This window comes from Oryzias melastigma, linkage group LG5 (assembly GCF_002922805.2).
Source record: "Oryzias melastigma strain HK-1 linkage group LG5, ASM292280v2, whole genome shotgun sequence".
Lineage (NCBI taxonomy): Eukaryota > Metazoa > Chordata > Actinopteri > Beloniformes > Adrianichthyidae > Oryzias > Oryzias melastigma.
This window is the reverse complement of record NC_050516.1, coordinates 11,122,723-11,143,308: the sequence shown is the minus strand read 5'-3', so window position 1 is coordinate 11,143,308 and position 20,586 is coordinate 11,122,723. Positions and strand designations below refer to the sequence as shown.

Genomic DNA, 20,586 nt, shown 5'->3' with positions numbered 1-20,586 from the left:
TACAGAGAAATCACAATGAAGCTGCTATAAGACGTCTTACACACAAAACAAGGAAATGAAGCAAAACTCAACATTGTGACAAAAGATTAGTCACCACAAAAAAAAAAAAAAGTTAAGGAGTAGTGTTTATAAGTTTCTGGTTGTGAAATAAATACAATTGTGCAAACAAAGTGACATTTTGGCACTGCTCTCATTTGCAGATGCCCTTATATCCTCCAGAGTGATTCATCTTTCCTGGCATTACTATCTTGTTTACTCCCACACACGCAGGTGATCACACCTAAATGTCACCCTCATGGCTTTTTCAGGTGTTTTACAGTGTGTGTTTACTCATGCACCATGGTCACTCTGAAAGCGTGCTCCTCAGGGAGTAATTACAGCAGAGGTTTTCTGTCCTCTTTCTCTCATTAGTGGATATGGAGGGGAGTTCCTCAGCGTTTAGAGAACACACACACAAAGCATACACAGACAGTGTTATGCAGAGGTCCCAACATGTGGCTAATGGTACGACTTTAGTCTGGAGGCCGCAAGTCTATTTCGGCCGCTGCTTTATTGTACGCGCGTTTGCACTGTGTGTTTCCATGTGTTTGTGTGTGTTTCTGCCGCATCTGGCCTGAACCTCACTCGGCCCCTCAATTTATACTGCAGGTTGTTTGTTTGAGTTCGCCCTTGCAAATACACCATTGGACCTGCCCTTTGCGCTGAGGGCTATTCCTGGCTCCAGCCTCAGCTTGGATCAGGCCTGCTGCCTGGCTCACTGGAGGTCCCTGCAGGCAAACCTCAGTCCTACCAGAGTCCAGGAAGATCAGAACCACAGTGCGCCGCCCAGCCACCACAGAGAAACTCTAGCAGCTTCACCCAGACTCGCCCCACAGAAAGCCTGAAATGTCAGCTGGAGGACTTCGGCGTGTGCGTCCAACGAGGTCTGCTTCCTACAAGGTCGACTTAATGCGTAATAGCCGACGTGTCAGGAAGCAAGAAGCTCGGGAATGATTGAGGTGAAAGAATTTGAGAGATGAAACTTGAAGCGCAGAAAGAACAAACGAAAGTCAGCAGAAGGGGAGAAAAAAACAAAGGTGCTTTGGACAAAAGCTTTATTGTATCACTGAAATGACTTGTGAGTTGAAAGCCTTCAAAGTTCTCCCCAGTGCAGGGTCATAAAGACCATAGACGGCTTTGGCAGCCGAGGCCAAAGCCAGACAGGCCTGGCAGTCAAGCCCAGAGAGCTTCCAGTAACAGGAGATGTAAAAATCAATTTGCCGTGAAAAAGTAAACAATCGGAAATGACAAATATGCAGGTTCTTTCCATAACTCCTTTTTCACCCACGTCTCTTTTCTGTGGAATTACAGCGCTGAAGAATGACTCGTCAAGAGTCCTGCGATGAAGCTGAACGCTCCATACCCTCAGATCTTTTTTCTACTGGGAACAGTCAAACTGACCTTTGCAGCCGCTCGCTAAAATACAAGGCCTGTGTTTTAACAGAGATGTTGTGGGCATACATAAATGCACGCACGAGCTCCAGTCAGCACGTCTGACTGACGAGGTCGATGCAGAAACGATTGAGGAACGAGGAGACAACAGAGAGATGGAAAGGAGGGAGCAAATCCTCGGAGTCCTGTTTGGCTGCCCTCGAGGGCCTCAGCGGAGAGCTCCATTAGCGGAACGATCCGAGCCTCGGGGAGTTGGTACTCTCGAGGCGGGGACCGGTCTGTTTAGCAGCGGTTTGTCTGCCGTGTTCATGACATTGATCCAGTGTTGAGCCACATCTGCAGGAAAGCTCTTTGCTTGTGAATAGGCTGAGCAGTGGAGTATTGACGACTCAGAGTGGACCAGCGGAGAGTCCTGCACCCTGATGGTCATTTGGTTAAGGCGGACGGGCCTTGTTCAATACATGGCGCCCCACCACCTCCACCACCACCCTCTGCTAGGTTAAATTGGTCCGTGTGTCTGGGCGAGTTAGTCTCCTCCAGAGCGTAATCCTCTTTGCTTTTTTTTCACTCATCCCTCTTGGATGAACAGATCTTTCTTGACCGGCTGGGAAAAAAATTAAAAAAGCGAGAAAATAAAGTGATCCAATTATGTCAGTTGTATTTCCCAAACATGGTTGAAAAGACAAATGTTCTGAAAGATGTGGCATGTGGACATTGTGGGCATGGATGAAGGCGAGAAGCCCCTCCCTGTTTGAATAAAATGAAACGTTCAGTTAAACAGAGAGCGTGCATTTGGTTTTGATGCATACGAGTGGGTCTCCACTTTTGGATCTGTATGTTTTGTGGTTGTTATGTTTGTACAACATCAGTGGCTGAGTGCTTATAAACAAAACAGCTTGAATCCTCGGAGCAGAAGCCATCAATTCTTAATGAGATAATGACAAGCTAACATACTCACAGCAGCAGCTCTGTTTACAGATGAAGACAAACCACAAACATGCTGAGCCTTTTAGCCTTCTCTCCTCAACCCTTTCTTTTCTTTTTTTTTTCTTCTTCTCAAGCTGTGACTTTGTGCTCGTGCCAACAAACCTAGTGAGGATAACAGGTGGAAAACATCTTGTGTGTGCGCTCGCAACACGAGCGTCTGATGCACATGCGCAATAATGAGAATATAATGTGGCTGCAGACCAGATTTCCTAATAGGAGAAGAATGCTGTCCATCCATCCACAGTTTTCCACAGGAATCACACATTCATCCAGCTAGTTTCCTGCCCCGAGGTCTTCCTCGGCTCTGAGAGGAGGAGAGGGAACCCTCTGTCTCCTTATCCGGCTCCCATTGTCCACGTCCCCTTCCAGGCCACATCCTTTCTTCTCATCCATTCAGTCACTTTCTCTTCCCCTCATCCATTTGAGGGTTTATAATGTGGGACATTCACACTCTCTTCCTCTCAGTTTGAGTGTCACAAACACATGAGTCATGAGTTGAGTCGGACCGATTCCGGCGCTGTTGCTGAGGAAAAGTAAAAAAAAAAAACACAGACAACATTTTGGGGTTCCAAATGAATGAAATTCTTCATCTGACTGTAAAGCAACTTTAAACAACCCAAGAAAGAAGTTTAAAATTTCACATTCAAATACTTTAACCTTGAGATCTCCCCTTTCCAAGGCACCAGCTCCCTCTTTTTTCATCTGTTAAATGTTTGAGTGTTTGATAGTTTGAGGTCTATAGCAGAACCCGCCCGGGAATTAATGTCATTCATATGCCCTGCGGAAATTACTTTTGAAATGCATATAATCTAAAACATGCAAATGAGGCTGACTTTGTGCACCCTGTTTAATATGAATTATCATTTTGTGAATACCTATTATTACTGCGTACATTTCTCCAATTATATTGTTCTTTTTTTTTGTCACTTTTGCATTGGGACACACATGGGCACATCAGGACCACTATGGAACCGCCGCGCGTGCACGCTCGGTCACGTGCGCGCTGCCGGAGAAATGTCTTTGTGGTGGCGTATTTTAATGAGGAGTAATAATGATGGTAATGACCCAGTCCACCTCTTTGCCTCTGTTTCTCTGCCTCTCTTGCCCACTGCCTGGCACTCGTCTGCTGGTCGCCAACGAGGAGAGTTCCTTTAAAGGAAAGAAAAAAAAAAAGAAGTCCTTTAACAAGAAATGAAAAACATGTGTTGCTCATCCAATTTTCATAAACAGACTGAAATATTGATGCTTTTTAAAAAGTGAACGTGTTTAGTTTGTCTCTTCCCTTTCTGGTCTGGAAAAAAGGCGTCGTTATTAATGTCCTTGTCCAAGACTTTTTCTTTTCCTCTTTTTTTTTTTTTGCTCTTTTTCTCCTAAATTGAATTGAAGGCATCCCTTTTTCAAACGCATTACTCTATTAATTTATTTATACTGTGCCATAAATTATTCTATTAATATTAGCATGTTCCAAATTAGTATGAACTCTCTGAATGTTCCTTCTACTTCCATTAATTAGCATGCTTGTCACTATAACAAAGATTTTTCTTTCTCTGATAAATTATAAAGGAGACATTTTTTAATACAATGAGAACTGCCTGAGAAATTATTAATATTTTAGCTGTGGCCTGTAAGACAAAAGTAAGGAGAATAGAGTAAGAAGAACAAAAAACTAACAATAACATGGAATATGTTAGAAGCTGTCATTGGTTTGCAGCGTTGTTGATTTTTCTTTTGCTTTTGTGCGGAAAAGGAGAAAAAAAATGCAGATCTGTTCCATTTTTTTTACTCACCTGAATACAAACGAGGATATCATCTCTTTTTAGCACTTTTGGATGGGATGTGAGTTAATTACCTCTGTAACAGCTTGGACTGAGTTCAAAAGTACTAAAATTCAATTAATTTGAGAACTGGACATGCTATCATTCTCACTGCATGTCTCCTTTAAAGTCTGGCCTGTTTTACTTTGGACTTATTCAATTATGTTTGATTAAACTTACTCTGATCCAATCTATTAATTAACTAGGAAATGCAAATTGCCCGACTTGAAAGCCGATGTACAAATTTATATCATGTCCACTTTGATATTTATTTATTTATAATTTTTCTGCCCCTGCTATTTTTGAATCCATTGTGGCCCTTTTTTATTGGAAGTTGCTATTGCTCATTTCCAGGTAATATTGAATCTGTTCATTTAATCTGCCTTGTAATGCAAATTTTGATCACAAATGAAATTATGTCTCTCCTGAAGGCAACAATGGCACATTTACGTCTTCACAGAATGTGCCTCTCTTTGCCGTTTCTTCCACAATTTTGTCTTTTAATAAAATATAAATCGTTCCATGTAATTAGATTTAGGGACAGGGTAATGTATTCAGTGACAGTGAAGGGAAGTAAGTGTTAGGAGTGGTTCTTATTAATATGTTAACTAAAGGAAATTCCACTTTTTTTACGTGCACCTGCACAAACATTTAGTTTTTTTTCTGTGCGTTTGTGAATCCGTTTGGTGGTGACACCCTCACTAAACGCCACATCAGGCTTTAATTAAAACAAAAAAAAGATTGATTGCAGTTTCTGATTGATACCTGTTCCTGTGTTTTCCTCAAAATGTCTTCCTGTTCTTTCTCTCGCCCCCGCTGCGGTGAAGGTCATTCTAATAAAGAGCTCTCATAGGACAGAGCTGCTAATTGCTCTGCTGCACTGTAGCTGGTTTCAGATCCAAATAAAGGCACATGGCCTTTTTCAAAGTTCCTCTCCTACTTGCCCTGCATTCCTCCTCACCTCTGTTCTTCTATGTTAAGCGTTGCCTGAGTAATATCTGCGTGAACTGGCCTCCGACTCCCCTAGTTCTGAAGGTTGAGGTAAAGTTGGAGTTTTCACATATATGATTCAAAGTGTGAGCCCGTACGAGCACGCGCCTGAGTTCTCCTTCTCTAGGAATGCACAACCTGTGATTCCAGGCTCAGATAAATGAGGTGTGCATGAAGTCCGCTCCTTCTACAAATATTTGTCTGTATCTTTGTGTCTGTCTCCAGTATTTTGAACAGGCAGCAGGCTGGTAAATCACTTACTGCACTCTAAAGGAAGGGCTGAGGTGAAGGCAGGAGTGTATGTTTGCCCCGGTCATACACACATACGGAGCGATCTCATCGGTGCGGAATGCACAGTGTGTTTACCTATGGCTCCAGAACCCACCTGACCGAGGAAGGCTAATCTTTATGGACTCTGCAAACAGGGACTTTGTCTTCAGAGGTCTGCAGGCAACCAAGCAGACTCAATATTCATACATGCATGTGCCGAGAGTCATACACTCAAAAGGAGAAGTCAAGGAAGTGGCGGAGGAGCATTTATGTGCAGAACAAACACAGCAACCGGACATCAAGTGCAGTTGACAAACCTTTGACTTTAGAAAAAATGTTGCTTATCGCCTTTTTTATCTACCTAGTAAAACAACGACCGTCCTCTGCTGCTGAAAACAACACCACAGCTCACACTCACAGGCCTGAACTGCACACTCGTCCTTCCAGGTTGACAATGTCCTTTGAAGGGACTCCGCCAGTCCGTCAGTTGTAGATATTGGCTCTCGTCTGACTGACTATCTGTCTATGAGCTAATGGGATTCACCTGTTAACACTGGAGCAGAGCCAGAGCCGCCGCAGACATCTCGCATTAGGCCTCCGCTGTTAGCCAACCTGCCAGCCAAAGTAGCCCGGAGCAGAGCTGTTAGCAGCTAGTTGAGGCTGTGTGTGGAAGTCAGCCTGGCAGATCTGGTCTGGTATATTACTGAAAATATGAGTGCTTGGTAGCATTGTGCAGCTGCTGAGACAGCAACCCACTTTGGACAGGGAATTGCTGGAAAGAAAAAATTTTCCTTCTTTTTTCTTTCATGTGTGTGGGCTTATGTCTGCCTGTGTTTTTGCCAAAAAGTTTGCAGTTTTCATTTTTTTGAGCTTCTCTCTGACCTCATTCTCTTTTATTGAAGCTAATGCATGTCAGAAATGCCATGCAGAGATCCCGTCCTCGTCTCTTCTTTATTATCCTTCTTAAATCAGAATCAGGATGATTGTTTAGGATGTCTGGAACATATAGACCTTGTAGTTGAACCTTGCAGTTACCATTCCAAGCGAAGTTTTGTTTTAAACACAGGAACATATCGTGTTTAATAAACGTTTTTTTTGCAAAAAAAATCATACATGTCCAATTATGTAATCTTTGATTTTATTCTATGAGTTCTCATGGAATTTTATCCAAATCACAATCTAAAAAACATTTGATTAACTCCTATAAAAACTGTTTCCTTAGGGTTGTCATTTTGACTATTACACTGTAAAAAGTGAAACGTTGGACCAATTAACATAAGCTGTTACATTTAAGAAATGTTGTTTTCATTAAGTCAAAGTTTTGGGTTGATGGCTTACTCAACTCAAAAATTTAAAATGAAAAAACTAATATATAGAATAGTTTGTTAACTGATCCAGTGTTTCACTTTTTACAGTGTAGAGAATAATTATTTTTAACCTGAAACTAATAGATATTTTTATCCTCCTGATGATTGCAATTGCTAAAATTCAGATTCCAGTTTTTTGTGGCTTTTTAAAAAACAACTCTTTAATGTACAGTATCTCACAAAAGTGAGTACACCCCTCACTTTTGTTGCCAGGGGTTTGGCTATTAATACCTCTACTATGATTTATTTAGCAGAAAAATAACTTTACACTGCTATAATAAATATCTGCAGAATTGTAAGCGGTGTACTCACTTTTGTGACAAACATTTTTTTGTTAGAACATATTTGCTGACTTATCACTGGCAATAAAACCCACAGTTATTTTAATTCCTTTAAAATGTCCAAAGTGTTTTTAGTTTTATTTATTTGGAGAAAATGATATCTAAAACACATCCCCTGTGTCTCTCGAGTATGCATTGAAAACTCTTTAATAAGGCTGTTTATTTTCCCATTTCTGCTTCCCATCTACACACAATACCACAAAAGACGTCACCGTAGACCACATCTCCGTTTCAGAGTACGTTTGGAAATGTAAGATCCAAAATTTGCCCATTTGTTCTGGGGTTCAGGGTTAAATCAGATTCCCTCAGGGCTGTGTCACTGTTAATTTGGCAGCAGAGTATAACAGATTGCATTGTGGGAGATTGGCAGTATAAATGCGTAATCTAAATTTTGACCCGTCTTTAAATATTGATGTTCATGTCCATTTGAAAGCATTTTTTTTCAAGCAAAATCCTCGAGTCAGGTCGTCTGTTCCAATAAAATCAACAGTTTTTTTTGATGTAGTTGGTAATACTATAGTAAGCATGCACTCACTACATCCACAATCATTGTCAGCAGCAGCTTCTCAGAATTCTCTTTCCTGATTACAAAACATGTCGGAGCTCCCGCTTCTCTCATTCCCTTCGAGTGGAGTGTTCGTCTTCCTCACAAATATTGATTGAACTATCAGAGATCATAAGAATAACCTGTGTGGATTCTATTTCAGGGTTGAAGACTTTAATGTTTTCCAGGGCTGAACCTGCCACTATAACCAGAGGGAGAAAGACAGCAAGCAGAGTGCAGGAGAGATAATTCAATAGTCAGATGAAAGTAGAGGCATGATGGAGCGTAGATACTGGTACAGACAATTTTTCCCTAACCCCCCTTCCCTCCTGCACTTACTCTCCCTCCCACCCTTATTCCCTCAGTTCTTTGCCTAATAAGCAGCGTTCCTGTGAGCTGATGCAAGGCGGAGGAAACAGAACAGGCGTTCTGGGACTGCTGGAAATATTCCCACATGAGGCATAACATGATAAAGACTTATTATCTCACTAAGCTGCTGTAAACACAGATGCACACATAAACGCGCTTGGTACACAACTCACACCTCCCACACAGAAACACGCGGAAAGTGGAAGTGGTCGGGCTTGGCGTTCTGACAAGCGGTGACCAGGAGGAATCTGACAGAGGCAATCCCACGAACAAAGCCTGAGAGTCAGCGCGGTGAGCCAGCTCACTGGGCATTTGGCTAGACTTGTTTGAACTTCACACAGTGTGAAGGAACAGTGAGCCCTGAGCTCTGATTATTATTAGTGCTAAATTTTTTTGGGAACATCTGAACAAGCAACATGTTTTAACAGGACTCATCCCAACTCTTCTCAGCTCATCAATCACATCAGACACACACATAAACACAAGCGGTGAGCTAATCCATCGCAACTCAAAGGTGGGTGCCAGCCTCTTAGTCAAACACACACACACATACATCTATATGCACCCGAGTCATCAGAAACATGTTGAGTCCCATTTCCCCTCTTCTCTTCTCCATCCCAATTAAAAGGCAAAGAAGGCCTTTTATTTCACTCTCTTCCAAACACATTCTTTATCTCTCTGATCTGCGCTCCTCCCTCCCTCGTTCAGTCCCTCAGGCTAGTGGGAATGTCTCCCCATACACACTCTCAGGTCAGGGGTTCAGCTGGAGAGGGCTTGAGCATGTAAGAAGGCTGAGAGTGCTAGAAAAAGAGGAACAGACAGAGCGAGCAGCGGGTTGAGGCAGGCCTCTGCTCCCATTCTCTGCCAGTAACACTTAAAGCTTTCTGTATGTGTGTGCGTGTATCATAACCCTAATCAGAGACTTCAGGGTAGATTTATGCCCCTGCCTCTTTCCTGACCTCCATTACACCAGCTTATATACACCCATTACAGGATATGACAGAGTACACACCCTGTAGATGAGCATACCACCACACTGCCTGTGTATGAAAGAAGGGCACGCGTTCCCGTCTTTACACACTCCCCACTTTCCCATTAGGCCCTTGTCCACCTGCGAGCTCCGTCTCTCCGTCTCTTTATCTCTCCTCTCTTCATTGCTAATAAGGTCAATGAGAAAGAGTGAAAAGCAGATGGGTGAACAGTACATTACAGGACAGAGCAGTATAGCGTGGGCTGGATAGCGCAGCGGTGATTCATGCCTGCTGAAATGTGCGATGATGTGAGGAGTTTCTAGTGCAGTGCAAAGTCAGAGGACTGTTGATCAGTCAGCACTATATGGCTCGCTTCATAATATTACCTCAGGGAGTAGTTTGACCCATCAGGGGTCTAGACACAGGAGGAGTCAAGGGGAGGAGGGAGAACCAGAGGGGGAAGAGATGAAGAGTGAAGTTGGAGATTAAGTGACTCGCTTTAAATGTCACAATAACGCTCTGCCGCTCACTGTGGAGCTTCAGGTGCCGGAGGAGAGAGTGAATGAGGAGGCGCATCATGGCAAGAAGATTTCTGGGTCTAAAAAATGGACAAAATCTATAGAAAAACTAGCAAAAAAATCAAGAACAAACACATTAATCTCCATTAGGAGAGTCCTGATCCGATCATGTAGAGTCCAACTCAATCTGAATTGGATTTGGAGATCAGGGATTGGATATTTATTTTATTCTCCTATTATGATCAGTTTATTATTACAGACAAATACTCTTCTAGAAGTCTGAGTGTCCTTAACGGATCACGACAGTTTATTGCCACAAAATAGAGCCGAATAGGGCACACAAAAATACGTTGGTAAAGTTTAACAGACTTCCAGACTTTCAATAACTTTTTTAGGAAACATTTTTAACTGAGGGCAAGTCCCCTTCTCTCTCTAAAAGCAATTTCAATAGAAAAATGATTAGGTTTTTGTTTCTATTTCTTAAGAATTGCTCTTTTCATGCTGCTAACAGAGAGATGGCTGGCAAGGGACTGTAAACAAAGTCCAAGCTCTGAGAAAAAGTGATTCAAAATCCAGAATTTCCCTAAAAACAACTAAAACTAGTGAATGGCTGCACTGTTATAAGCTAGTTATGAATCCTCATAATGATATTCATCCTAAAACAACTTTATCAGAAATAAAATACTTTTGACACAACAAAAATCTTGGTTCTCTTCAGACATATATATATTTATATACATATATGATATATATACATATACAATATAAATAAATATGATATATATATATACGATATATGTACAATAAAAAAACATTTTTTATTTATTTTTAATGGCGAAATAGTTCTGAAAATACTATTATAGTCACCAAATTTTCTCAGATGACTAATAATCAACTATTTTTACTAGTTAATAGTTGCACTATTTTTACTTGAATGTTTAAACTACTTCACAGATGTGCTTTGTTTAAGTGTGAAATGATAAAAGAAGGTTAATAAAATAATAATAGGGTGAAATCTGGATCTTTTCATGAATTTGTTCTAATTTTTAAAATGCGTTACAAAAGTATCGGGAATTGATATCGGCAAATACTTGATATCAACAGACTCAGATTCAGATTAGGATTGATCATTGTGCATTGAACACATTGAAACGGATAGTGTGTCACAGACGTCCTGATATTTTTATTTCTTTTTTGCAAACATATTCCTGATATAAAAATGTTATTTCGTCTAAATGAAGTCCAAATATCCTCCGATCAGTAGTCTAACACTTTTGACTAAAGTGAAAAAGTTTTGTCTCCAAAGTAGACATGCCTATTCGATAGATTTGTAAAAAGAATCTTTTAGAAACGACTTGATTGTATTTTGTTAACAAGACCTCTAAGTAGCGCAGAAGCGCATCTGCCCACACACGTCTGAGTCCCAGACACACACCAACACGCTCAGGTCCCTGTCCGTCTCCAAGCATCTGGCAGCATTCCATTAACAGAGCCACCAGCGATCTCCCACACCCTCAATCGCTGTCAGCTTCTCAGAGAAAAAAAAGAACACAACCCCACAGGTTCACCTGCTTTCTCCTCAGAGGAAAAGAGAAGTTGGATTCTCTCATGAAATGGCTTTTATTGTTTCCCCAGAAGGCATGGCGTGTACGCCTCTGAGACGCGCTCAGACGGCGGGTAGAATGCCTCGATGGCGTTTTGTGTACCCACCCTGCGTTGCTGAAATAAAACCAACAGAACTTTCCCTCTTTAAAAGTATGCACTTGTGTTAATTTCTAAAACTGGATGAGGCAGAAAGACGAGATTGAGCTCGTCATTAGGAGTTCACAGCTTGCGTGCTTGTGTGAAGGTTTGTTTTGTTTTGTATTAGCCGTCTTGTGTGTGAGCGCGGTACGCTCGTGTGTGCCTCCGTGTCTCCTCTCTCCCACGCTCAAGCGCCTAACGATGGCAAATGCTCCTGTGTGTTTGCCAGGCGTTGTTTCTCAAAAACAACAACACATCCAGGAACGACTCGTTTTGTCGGGTTTTTGTGGAAGGAACACGCTCTAATTAGAGAGGCCCTCTGAAGGTGCATCACACAGATCTTTTCTCAAAGACCAGCCGGCTCCTGGCTCACACACAGCGCACACATGCCACCTCTGATTACTGAAGAAAAGTGTGTGTCATTTAAGTTTACAGCGCAGTATTAACAGCCTTGTCAGTTTAGATTTGCTGCTTATCTGATGCTAATCCATGCATACACATCAGTACACCTATTCACATGCAGAGGGGGAAAAAAGTTTCTGGCACAGGTGTTTCTCACAAACATATGTACAATAATCCTACACACACACATTCTCACATGCATGTGTGTAAGCCCACAAGTCTTTCTGTCTCTGCTTGAATTTGTCTTTACTTTGCTGCCTTCTTTATTTGTTTTACCAGATGGGAGCAGGCATTCTGCTCAGTCGGCCCTGGTTACTTCTGTTGACCGTATCTGCGTGTCTTCTTTGCTCTCAGGTGCCAGTGATGATGGTGGAATCAGCTTCTGAGACCATTCGAACGACACCGTCCAACCAGAACGGAGTCAGCAGCCTCAGCAGCCAGTCAGATGGAGGAGGAGGTAGAGAGGGCGGGTCCAATGGAGACGCCAACGGAGAGATCAGTCCGGTCGACCTACTGCACCTGCAACAGCAACAGGTGTGTGTTTGTGAGCCTGCATGCATTCGTCCTTCGAACTCATTGGGGGCCCTTTTGTGTACTGTGGTGTGCATGCCTGCAACATTACGGGTTTTGCAACACCTCTGTGTGCAATCTGAATGCATAAGCGGGGCACGTTTTGAAGAACAGCATGTACACACTGCTGTTGCGTAACGTACAGATGTGACAACAGTTTGTTGTCCAGGGACTGTCAGCCTTGCTCGCGCCAGCAGTTTGAAGCTCTGACGGGTTGTCTCGACATTTTTCCGCTCTTATGATGTGCCAACTAAATCCAATTTGACACACTTTGCTATAAGGATTCATGGCATCAGGTTCCCACTGGTATTGCATTTCAAGAAATAGGAGGAAGTACTTTAAACTTATAGAAACCAGTTTTGCATGCGTAGGCCTGCACAGATTCCACATAGGGGTTGGATCCTCCAGGATTAGAAGTGTTCGTGTCACTGTTCTAGAAGTCAGCTCAATTCCTTTAACTGATCCATGGTGTTTGTATGTATTTAACACATCAGCTCACATTCTTCCCAATTACTCTAAGTCAGGGGTGTCAAACTCAATCGCACGAGGGGCCAAAATCCAAAACACACCTTTGGTTTGGGCCGAACAGGGTAAACATTTATTGAACACTCTAAAACTAAATTTGAAAACTTTAAAACCGTAACTTTTTAACATAATTATGAACTAGCTATATAGCATTACCTGGAAAAATGTAAGTATGAATCCTGTAAGCTGAATTTGGCCGCTGAAGATGCTGAAGTTGATAGCTAAAAATGCAGAAATTGATAGCTAAAAACATTGAAGCTAAAAGCTGAAAACGCTGAAGCTTAGAGCTTGTTGAAATATTAGCTAAATGCCAAATTAACCTGAAGAACTTTTAAAATGTCTAATTTAGCCAACACAGCTAGCATGAAGCTAAAAGATTAGCTTGACTCCAAAATAGCCTAAAAAACTTGAAAAAGCGTAAATTAGCCAAAACAGCTAGCGTGCAAATTTTAGCTAAACTCCAAAACAGTCTAAAAAAAGTAAATCCAGTCCAAATAGTCCAAAAATCTAGCAGAATCCAATTTTTTAAAACTTTAAAATCATAACTTTTTAACGTAATCATGAATAATAAAAAAGCATGACTATTATTCCAGAATGAATCAACTTAAAACTTAAATAACTTTCACTATTTTACTCTTCATAAAAATATATTTTGGTCATAATTATACAAGTTTGAAATAAGCGCAAGATAACATCGAGCCATTAATAACAATAAAATAAAATGATCTGGAGGGTCGGATATAATTACCCAGAGGGCCGGATCTGGCCCCCGGGCCTTGATTTTGACACGTGTGCTCTAAGTGATTCATCACTTCTACATATTTACAGAAACTGGCCACTGTGTCTGCCTTATTTTCCAAACTTTTCCTGGAACATGTTGGAATCTTTCCTTCCTGCAAATTTATCTAAATAAATGTCTTTTGATTGCTTTCCGAAAACCTGAACCTCCCAAAAGGCCACACAGACATTTTTAGATTAGTCATGATGAAGATCTGTAAGGTGACGGATGTTTTGTGCTTCTAATTGCTGAAGTTGCTGACAGATTCAGCCATTCTCACTATGCCTGTAATGTCAGTGGTATCCAGCCGTCACACAGGGTCAGTGTAGGCTCTGGGCTCTGACACCACCTGAGTTTTGAGTTGAGGAAACCCAGGGGGAAAAAATCTGGGTTTCCTCCCTGCTGCTAAAATTATTCCCCCTAATTATAATTATGGAGCCTTAGGTGAATGAGGAACACTCAAAGCCCTTCACTCCTGTCCCGCTCCCCTTTCTGACTGCTTCCTCACCCTGCTTCCTCAGCAACCTTCAGCAGAGGACACACACATGCACAAACACACACGTATTAACACCAAACTTTTAGCTCATACAAAGCGGGTCTTTATTCTCTGGGATTTTTTCGGCACTCTCTATGTTTTTGCACCTGCATGTGTGTATATAGATGTGTGTGTGTGCGTACATGCTGGTATTTCCTCTCTTGAGCGGGTTACCAACCACAAACATTGCTCCCTCTCGCTTTCCATCTTCTCCTCTTCCTTTACTGACTTCTTTTTCCTTCTGTCCTCTGTGGACCGTGAAAAACAAGCACAACCTTTCCTCCAAATCCCAACATTCAGGTCACAAAAATGTTTACACCCACCTTTGTCTCTGTCAATTAACCATTTAGTGCAGGACGAAAAACTGTCCTAATGCTTTTTTAAAATACTTTTGTGAAAGAAAGTTTTGGGTCTAGCTTGTATTTTTTGTTCGGCGTACACAGATATTTTAGATATTTGCCTCTATAGATCTATAAGGAAGTGAGAACTGCATGCCAGCTGGCACACAGAGACGCTTAAATTCTTAAAAGTCCCTGTCAGTCCTGATTAGTATTAGCAACCTTTCACTCTTTGCTTCCTTCCTCATGTTATTTTGCTCTCTAAAGAACATGAAAGTGCTGTAGAGACCACCTGCTTCAATTTTTGGAGATACGCATCTTTAAATTTGAATTTCTTTATTTAAAGGCCATGACATTTGGACAGTTCTAACCCTTTAGCACCTGAGGCATCACCGGTGACACTTAAACATAAAATCTTTAACGTACTGTAACTTTTAAACTGTTAACACAATCAGCGTAATTCCAGTAGAGGACATGTGTCAAAGTCAAGGTCCGGGGGCCGGATCCGGCCCTCCGGGGAATTATATCCGGCCCTCCAGATCATTTTATTTGATTGTTACTAATGTTATCTTGCGCTTGTTTTTAACTTGTATCATTTTGACAAAATATATTTTCATGGAGAGTAAAATAATGAAAAGTAAATTTGCGGTTTAAGTTGATTTATTCTAAGAATATTCCTGGGTTTTTAGTATTCATAATTATGTCAAAAAGTTGCGGTTTTGAAGTTTTAAAAATTAGCATTCCGCTAACTTTTTAGATTTTTTTGGCATTTACTAAAATCTTTTAGGCTATTTTGTAGTTTAGCTAACATTTCAGCTACATGCTAGCTGTTTTGACTAATTTAGGCTTTTTTTGTTTGTTTTTTAGGCTGCTTTGGAGTTTAGTTAATATTTTAGCTGGCTATCAGCTCCAACAATTTCAGCTATTAGCTTCAGCTTTTAGCTATCAATTTCATCATCTTCAGCTATCAGCTTCAGCATCTTCAGCGGCCAAATTCAGCTTACAGCATTCACACTAGCATTAACCCAAGTAATGCTATAAATCTAGTTCATAATGATGTTAAAAAGTTACGATTAAAAAATTTTGTTTTACAGTGTTCAATAAATGTTTATCCTGTTCGCCCCGCAACCTAAGGTGTGTTTTGGATTTTGGCCCCTTGTGCGATTGAGTTTGACACCCCTGCAGTAGATTGCGAAGGAGAAAAGCAGCTTGCGCTTTACGAGAAAAAAAATCTTCTAAAAGGGTAAGAAAAATTGAGAGCGCCGCTTTTTTCCTTAAGCATCTGCTGGAATTGTGTTGATTGTGTTAACGGCTGAAAAGTTACAGTAAATCAAAGGCAATGGAGCTCTGGTGTTAAAGGGTTAATGTCACATTTGTGAAGTACAGAAGAGGTTTTTCAATAGTTTCTTTGGACTTAAAGGAGATTGAAAAAAATACAACAAGTTTCTGTATTTTATAGTTATTTTAAGGGTACAAATTCAAAATAAACTCTTATTAGTTGAACTCTTTCCCTTTCTATATTAGTGCAACACTGAATCCTTTAATCTCTTTGAAAAAGTGGTGAAATAGTGTCCATTCTTGCTATTTTCATGCTCAGCTTGACTCGGTTTTGACGCGGCCGTGTTGTGTGGCCACACAGGCTTCAGTTCTAACCCGAGCCATCACCTCAATGTCTCGGTTAGACCTCCTCTTCCTTCTTTTCCTTCCTCCTCCACGCTTGAGTCCCTCACCTGAAGGTGTTGTGCAGACAACTGTTTGTGCTTAAACACCATGCCGACGAGCAGTGGAGCAGAAAGACACACCAGCTCTCCTGCACACACAGAAGGCCTGACAGCCCCGCGGTTGTCGGGACACAAAGCCATCTTTTCCTCGGGGCCCTTGTGAACCTGCGAGAAATCACAGTCATTGTCAGCCATCAAGCCGCATGGACTGGCCTCTCTGTCTTCCGTGTCTACTTTTCACAGACAGATGGATGGATAGATTTTGCTGGTCTGTGTTAAAATTAGGAACTGGGTGTGTGCGTCGGGAGGGCGGGAGGCGGCCGAGATGGGAAGACCGGTCAAAGGAATCAAAGGTAAAAAGACGAGCAAAAATGGCAGCGGGGTGGGGTGGGAAGATGGGGGGCATTAGGAGGCTGGAAAGAAGAAACAGAGGGATAAGGGAGGGGTGTAATGCTGAGACGTGTCAGAAAAGGGCGCCTGGGCCTCCCTGTGGAATGTGGCCTGTCTGCCTCCCCAGAAAGAACAGAGCAGGAAAGAGGGAAGACAGAAAAGTGGAGGTGGGGGCAGTTTTGCCCCATCATCGAGGTGGGTGGAGGGGGCGAGGAAGAGAAAACAATGAGCAGAGCTGGACAGTGTAGAGGCTGGAGTGGAAAAGTGAGAGTGTGGAGGCTCTTTGCTGAGGAGCCGGGTGTGGATGTGAAATGATGCATAGCAGTGGAGAAATGTAAGCAGGATAAATCCTAACAAACCTCAAAGTGTGTGTGTGTGTGTGTGGGTGGGAGGAGGGTGCCCTGACGAGAACCAGGTGTCTTCAATTCTCTCCAGGTCTTTAAGCCTCCATACCTTTTTTCTTCTCTGCAGATGTGAGTCCACATTTTAAGCACTGCACCGCCCACTTCTTTCCTCTCACCCAATCTGTCTCCTCCCTTCTCTTCTTCATCAATTAATTGCCTCTAGTGATCCAGCAGTTACTGCTGTAGCAGGAATGAAGAGGAGATGGGGGCAAAGAGGTGTCGCTTCCTCTTGAGAGTTCTAGTCATCAGTCGGATGAACCAGTCCTCCAAGTTTTTTTTTTTTTACTCTTCCTCTGTCTTTTCTTCTCCCGCTCTGGCTCTCCTCCACACAAATAGAAAGTGAGGAGCAGATTGTAGCAGTGGTCTTCTTTCCCCAGGGGTTGAAAAGGAACATTGGTTGAGAAAAAGGCAGCTTAAGAAATTGGTTTGGAGCTTCGATCCCCTTTCCCATTTGTCATGTTCTATTTTTTTTCTGCTCTCTCTCGTGTGTCCACTCACACACCAGCAGTCATTGTGTGAGTCCCTCCCTTCTGTACATACTGGCGGTTACACACATGCTCAGAGCTGATGTAAGTTAATGAAGAGTGTAATTAAGGAGCCACAGTGATGACTGGAGATCAGGGGGAACCGATACAGATCTCAGATATACACAAACACTGATGAAAGATAGCTGGGGTGTGTGCGTTTGTGTGTGTGTGCAGTAGTGTTGCGTTCGGACAGATGTATGTGTGAGCCTGTGTGCTAACAGACGGTAAAAGATGCTGGATGATTCAGATAACGAATGACTTCCTGCTAGATTGGCTAGACTCGATAATTGTATGGATGGCGGTGGAGGGGCCGCTTCGGAGGAATACGTGGCTCCTTAGCTTTGCTAAATAATCGGAGGTGAATGCTGGTCACCGGGACAGTTATGTCTTGTTCGACCCCCGGCCCTTATCCGAGTTCATTCTCAGGTCAAGAGTCCAGAGGTGGTAAAGGTGAAGGAAAGGCTTTCAAAGGAAATAATTAAAAAGATGAATTTTTGTGATGGTTTATTATATACTTGTGCATGACCGGTTGTAGTCCACTGTGTTGTCCGTTCCTGCATCCTACCGGTCACTAAATCAGTCCTGTGCCTCTCCCTGAGTGGTGTCACCTCCTAAAAGCTCTCACCCACTCTGGGCCGGGCCTTCCTCTTTATATGAGAGGTCAGCAGAGTGCAGGGGTCATAAGAGGTCACGCTGAGACAGAGGAGGGGGAAGTTGGGTTGCTTAGCATCACAGGACACCCACTGCTGATGCCGTAACGTTACAAAGAGGTCTATAGAACACCAACTTCCTCTTGAAGTCCTATCTTTCCTCTATCAGTTGTGCTTTCATTATTCTTCACTCGGTTTATTTCAGTGTACTTTATCATAAAAGACTAAAAAAAACATACACAAAACAGTTTGTTGGTGTGGGTTGGCTTTCAAATGACTTCCACACACTTTTCCAGATTTTATTTCCACACATTGAGACCTAATTCTGAGATGCTGAGATGTTGTATTTATGAGCATCTATAAAACGGTTTTACTGCTTTTTTCCAGCCAGGCCATTGAATAATCGCAAAAGTGCCGCATGAGAGTTGGAGAGCAGATATTTGTTCGCACTACCAGTGTCCTTTTATTTGCTTTGCTAGTGTGAGTTTTTTTAAAGACAGTGTTCTGGAAAGAATGCTATAAAGCTACAAGTGTGATATCTAGTCAGAAGACATGGTCCGTCTGGTCAAATGAGCCAGCCGGACACAGGCACGCACAGCCGCCACGGCCAATCAACAGGCTCCGAGTCAGAGAACAGACAGAAGGCAGCGAAATTGTTCAGAGTGTATCTGTGAGTGTTTGTGCTGTTTCTGTTGTGGAAACTGAAGTAATGCTCACATACCTGGGTATCTGAAGGGGCTTGGTTTGGTTTGGTTGCCATGGAAGTGTTTGGAACCACTTGAGTGGGTAGGTCAGGTTGTGCTGTCGGGTAAATAACACACACACACGCTCATGCATGATCCAAGACAAACACTTCCCACAAAGAATCCTCTGTATTCAGAGGGGTGAGAAAAAAAACCTGGCAATTGTTGACTTTAAGTTGTCAAAGAGTTAGTTATCACTATGGAGACTGAAGCCTTGATCAGACACTAAAATCCACCAGCATATGGGATCACAGATAGTGGTCAGCAGTTCTTACCAATCATTTCCCAACACTTTCTAGGGTTAAAAAGCACAAGTCATAACTGGATTGAATTGCCATGTGCTCAGACTTCAGGGTTCATTAGGGGCAGGGCACTGATACAATAAAGCATCAGTTTGCAGGACCCCCAGCCAACCCAACCACACAGTTCACGCTGGGTCCTCCTATCAAAGTTCCGGTGCCCTCTCCTTCCTTTCAGCTCGCATCCATTCTTCCACTCCGGACTCACAGAAAGCGACGGACACAGCAGAGGGAACAAGAGCAAAACCAAAGTGTGCAATACTTGCACAACTGCTGGGCAAGCAGTTACCCTGGAAACAGTTTGAGAGCCCAGGATGCACACAATGACCAGGCTAATATACACACTGCACATATAAATCTGCAGAGGCCTAAAGTGTTGCTAATTAGCTAGTCTGCACTGGCTCTTTGTGTGAGCCATTTTAAAGGAGAGATTAGAGTCAACGGGGAGGAGGAGAGGAATGTAGGTCTTCTCTTTCTGCCTTCCTCCTGAGCACAGCGGCCTTTTTTCATCTGATAGACAGAATGCATTTATTGTCTTTTTAATTAAGATTTCCATAACAAAAAAAAGTGAAAAAAAATCACATAAATAAGTAAAGAGCAAATTTTGAAAAACTTAATTTAGAGGTGAGATAGGTTTTTGAATTATGGATTTAAATTCAGTTTTATTTATATAGTCAACGATGCAATCGTCTCAGTGGGATCACCGGTAATTTTTATTTCATCACATTTTCTTTTGTCATCCATGTGTATAATACAAGTATTAAGGTATAATAGCTTGTTTTTTACTGTTAAAGACTTTTTGGAAGGCTTGGATATTAACGAAGCCTGTTGGCCAAATTTAAGTTCATTTCGAGGTATTTTTAGTGTTACGAACTTATTTACCTAAAAACTGGACTTATTGGTGTTTGTTTTAAAATCTAAACAAAAGAGAATTGTTAAATCGATAGAGATAAAACACACCTTATTGAATACACATTGTCTTAGCCCTTTAACACCTGAGGCATCACTGATGATGCTTGACCCCTTAATGCATAAATTTATTTCCAGCTATGAAAAAATAAAAAAAATCATTTATGAACATTCTTTTAAATTTTTACGAATTTTAGACTTCTTTCTTTTTGGATTGTTTTTGCAGTGTGTAAGCTGAAATATACACTCACAGGGACAAGATGGCAGCTGTATAACCTGTAGTAGTGTCTGACAAAATTAAAATAAAACGTAAAATTAACAAAATTCCTACGTCATATATTTGAGTGATTATTTCAGATGTGTGAGCCAAAGTGCTGTAAAACTTGTGGTCAGTTATTGCAAAGATTTGATTGTAGCTCTTTGCTGCTAAGTCTTTACACTGCAAAAACA

The 20,586-nt window shown here is 41.8% G+C and overlaps 1 protein-coding gene across 3 annotated transcripts in view; it reads left to right on the top strand.

Moving 5' to 3' along the window:
• Positions 1 to 20,586, top strand: part of foxp4 (forkhead box P4) — a 98,002-nt gene that overhangs the window by 18,681 nt on the left and 58,735 nt on the right. For all 3 annotated transcript variants that reach the window (XM_036211849.1, XM_024269869.2, XM_036211848.1), the window contains exon 2: positions 12,102 to 12,281. In XM_036211849.1, the coding sequence (XP_036067742.1) occupies positions 12,111 to 12,281 (171 nt within the window). In that variant the 5' untranslated portion in view covers positions 12,102 to 12,110. The remainder of the gene's footprint in view (positions 1 to 12,101; positions 12,282 to 20,586) is intronic.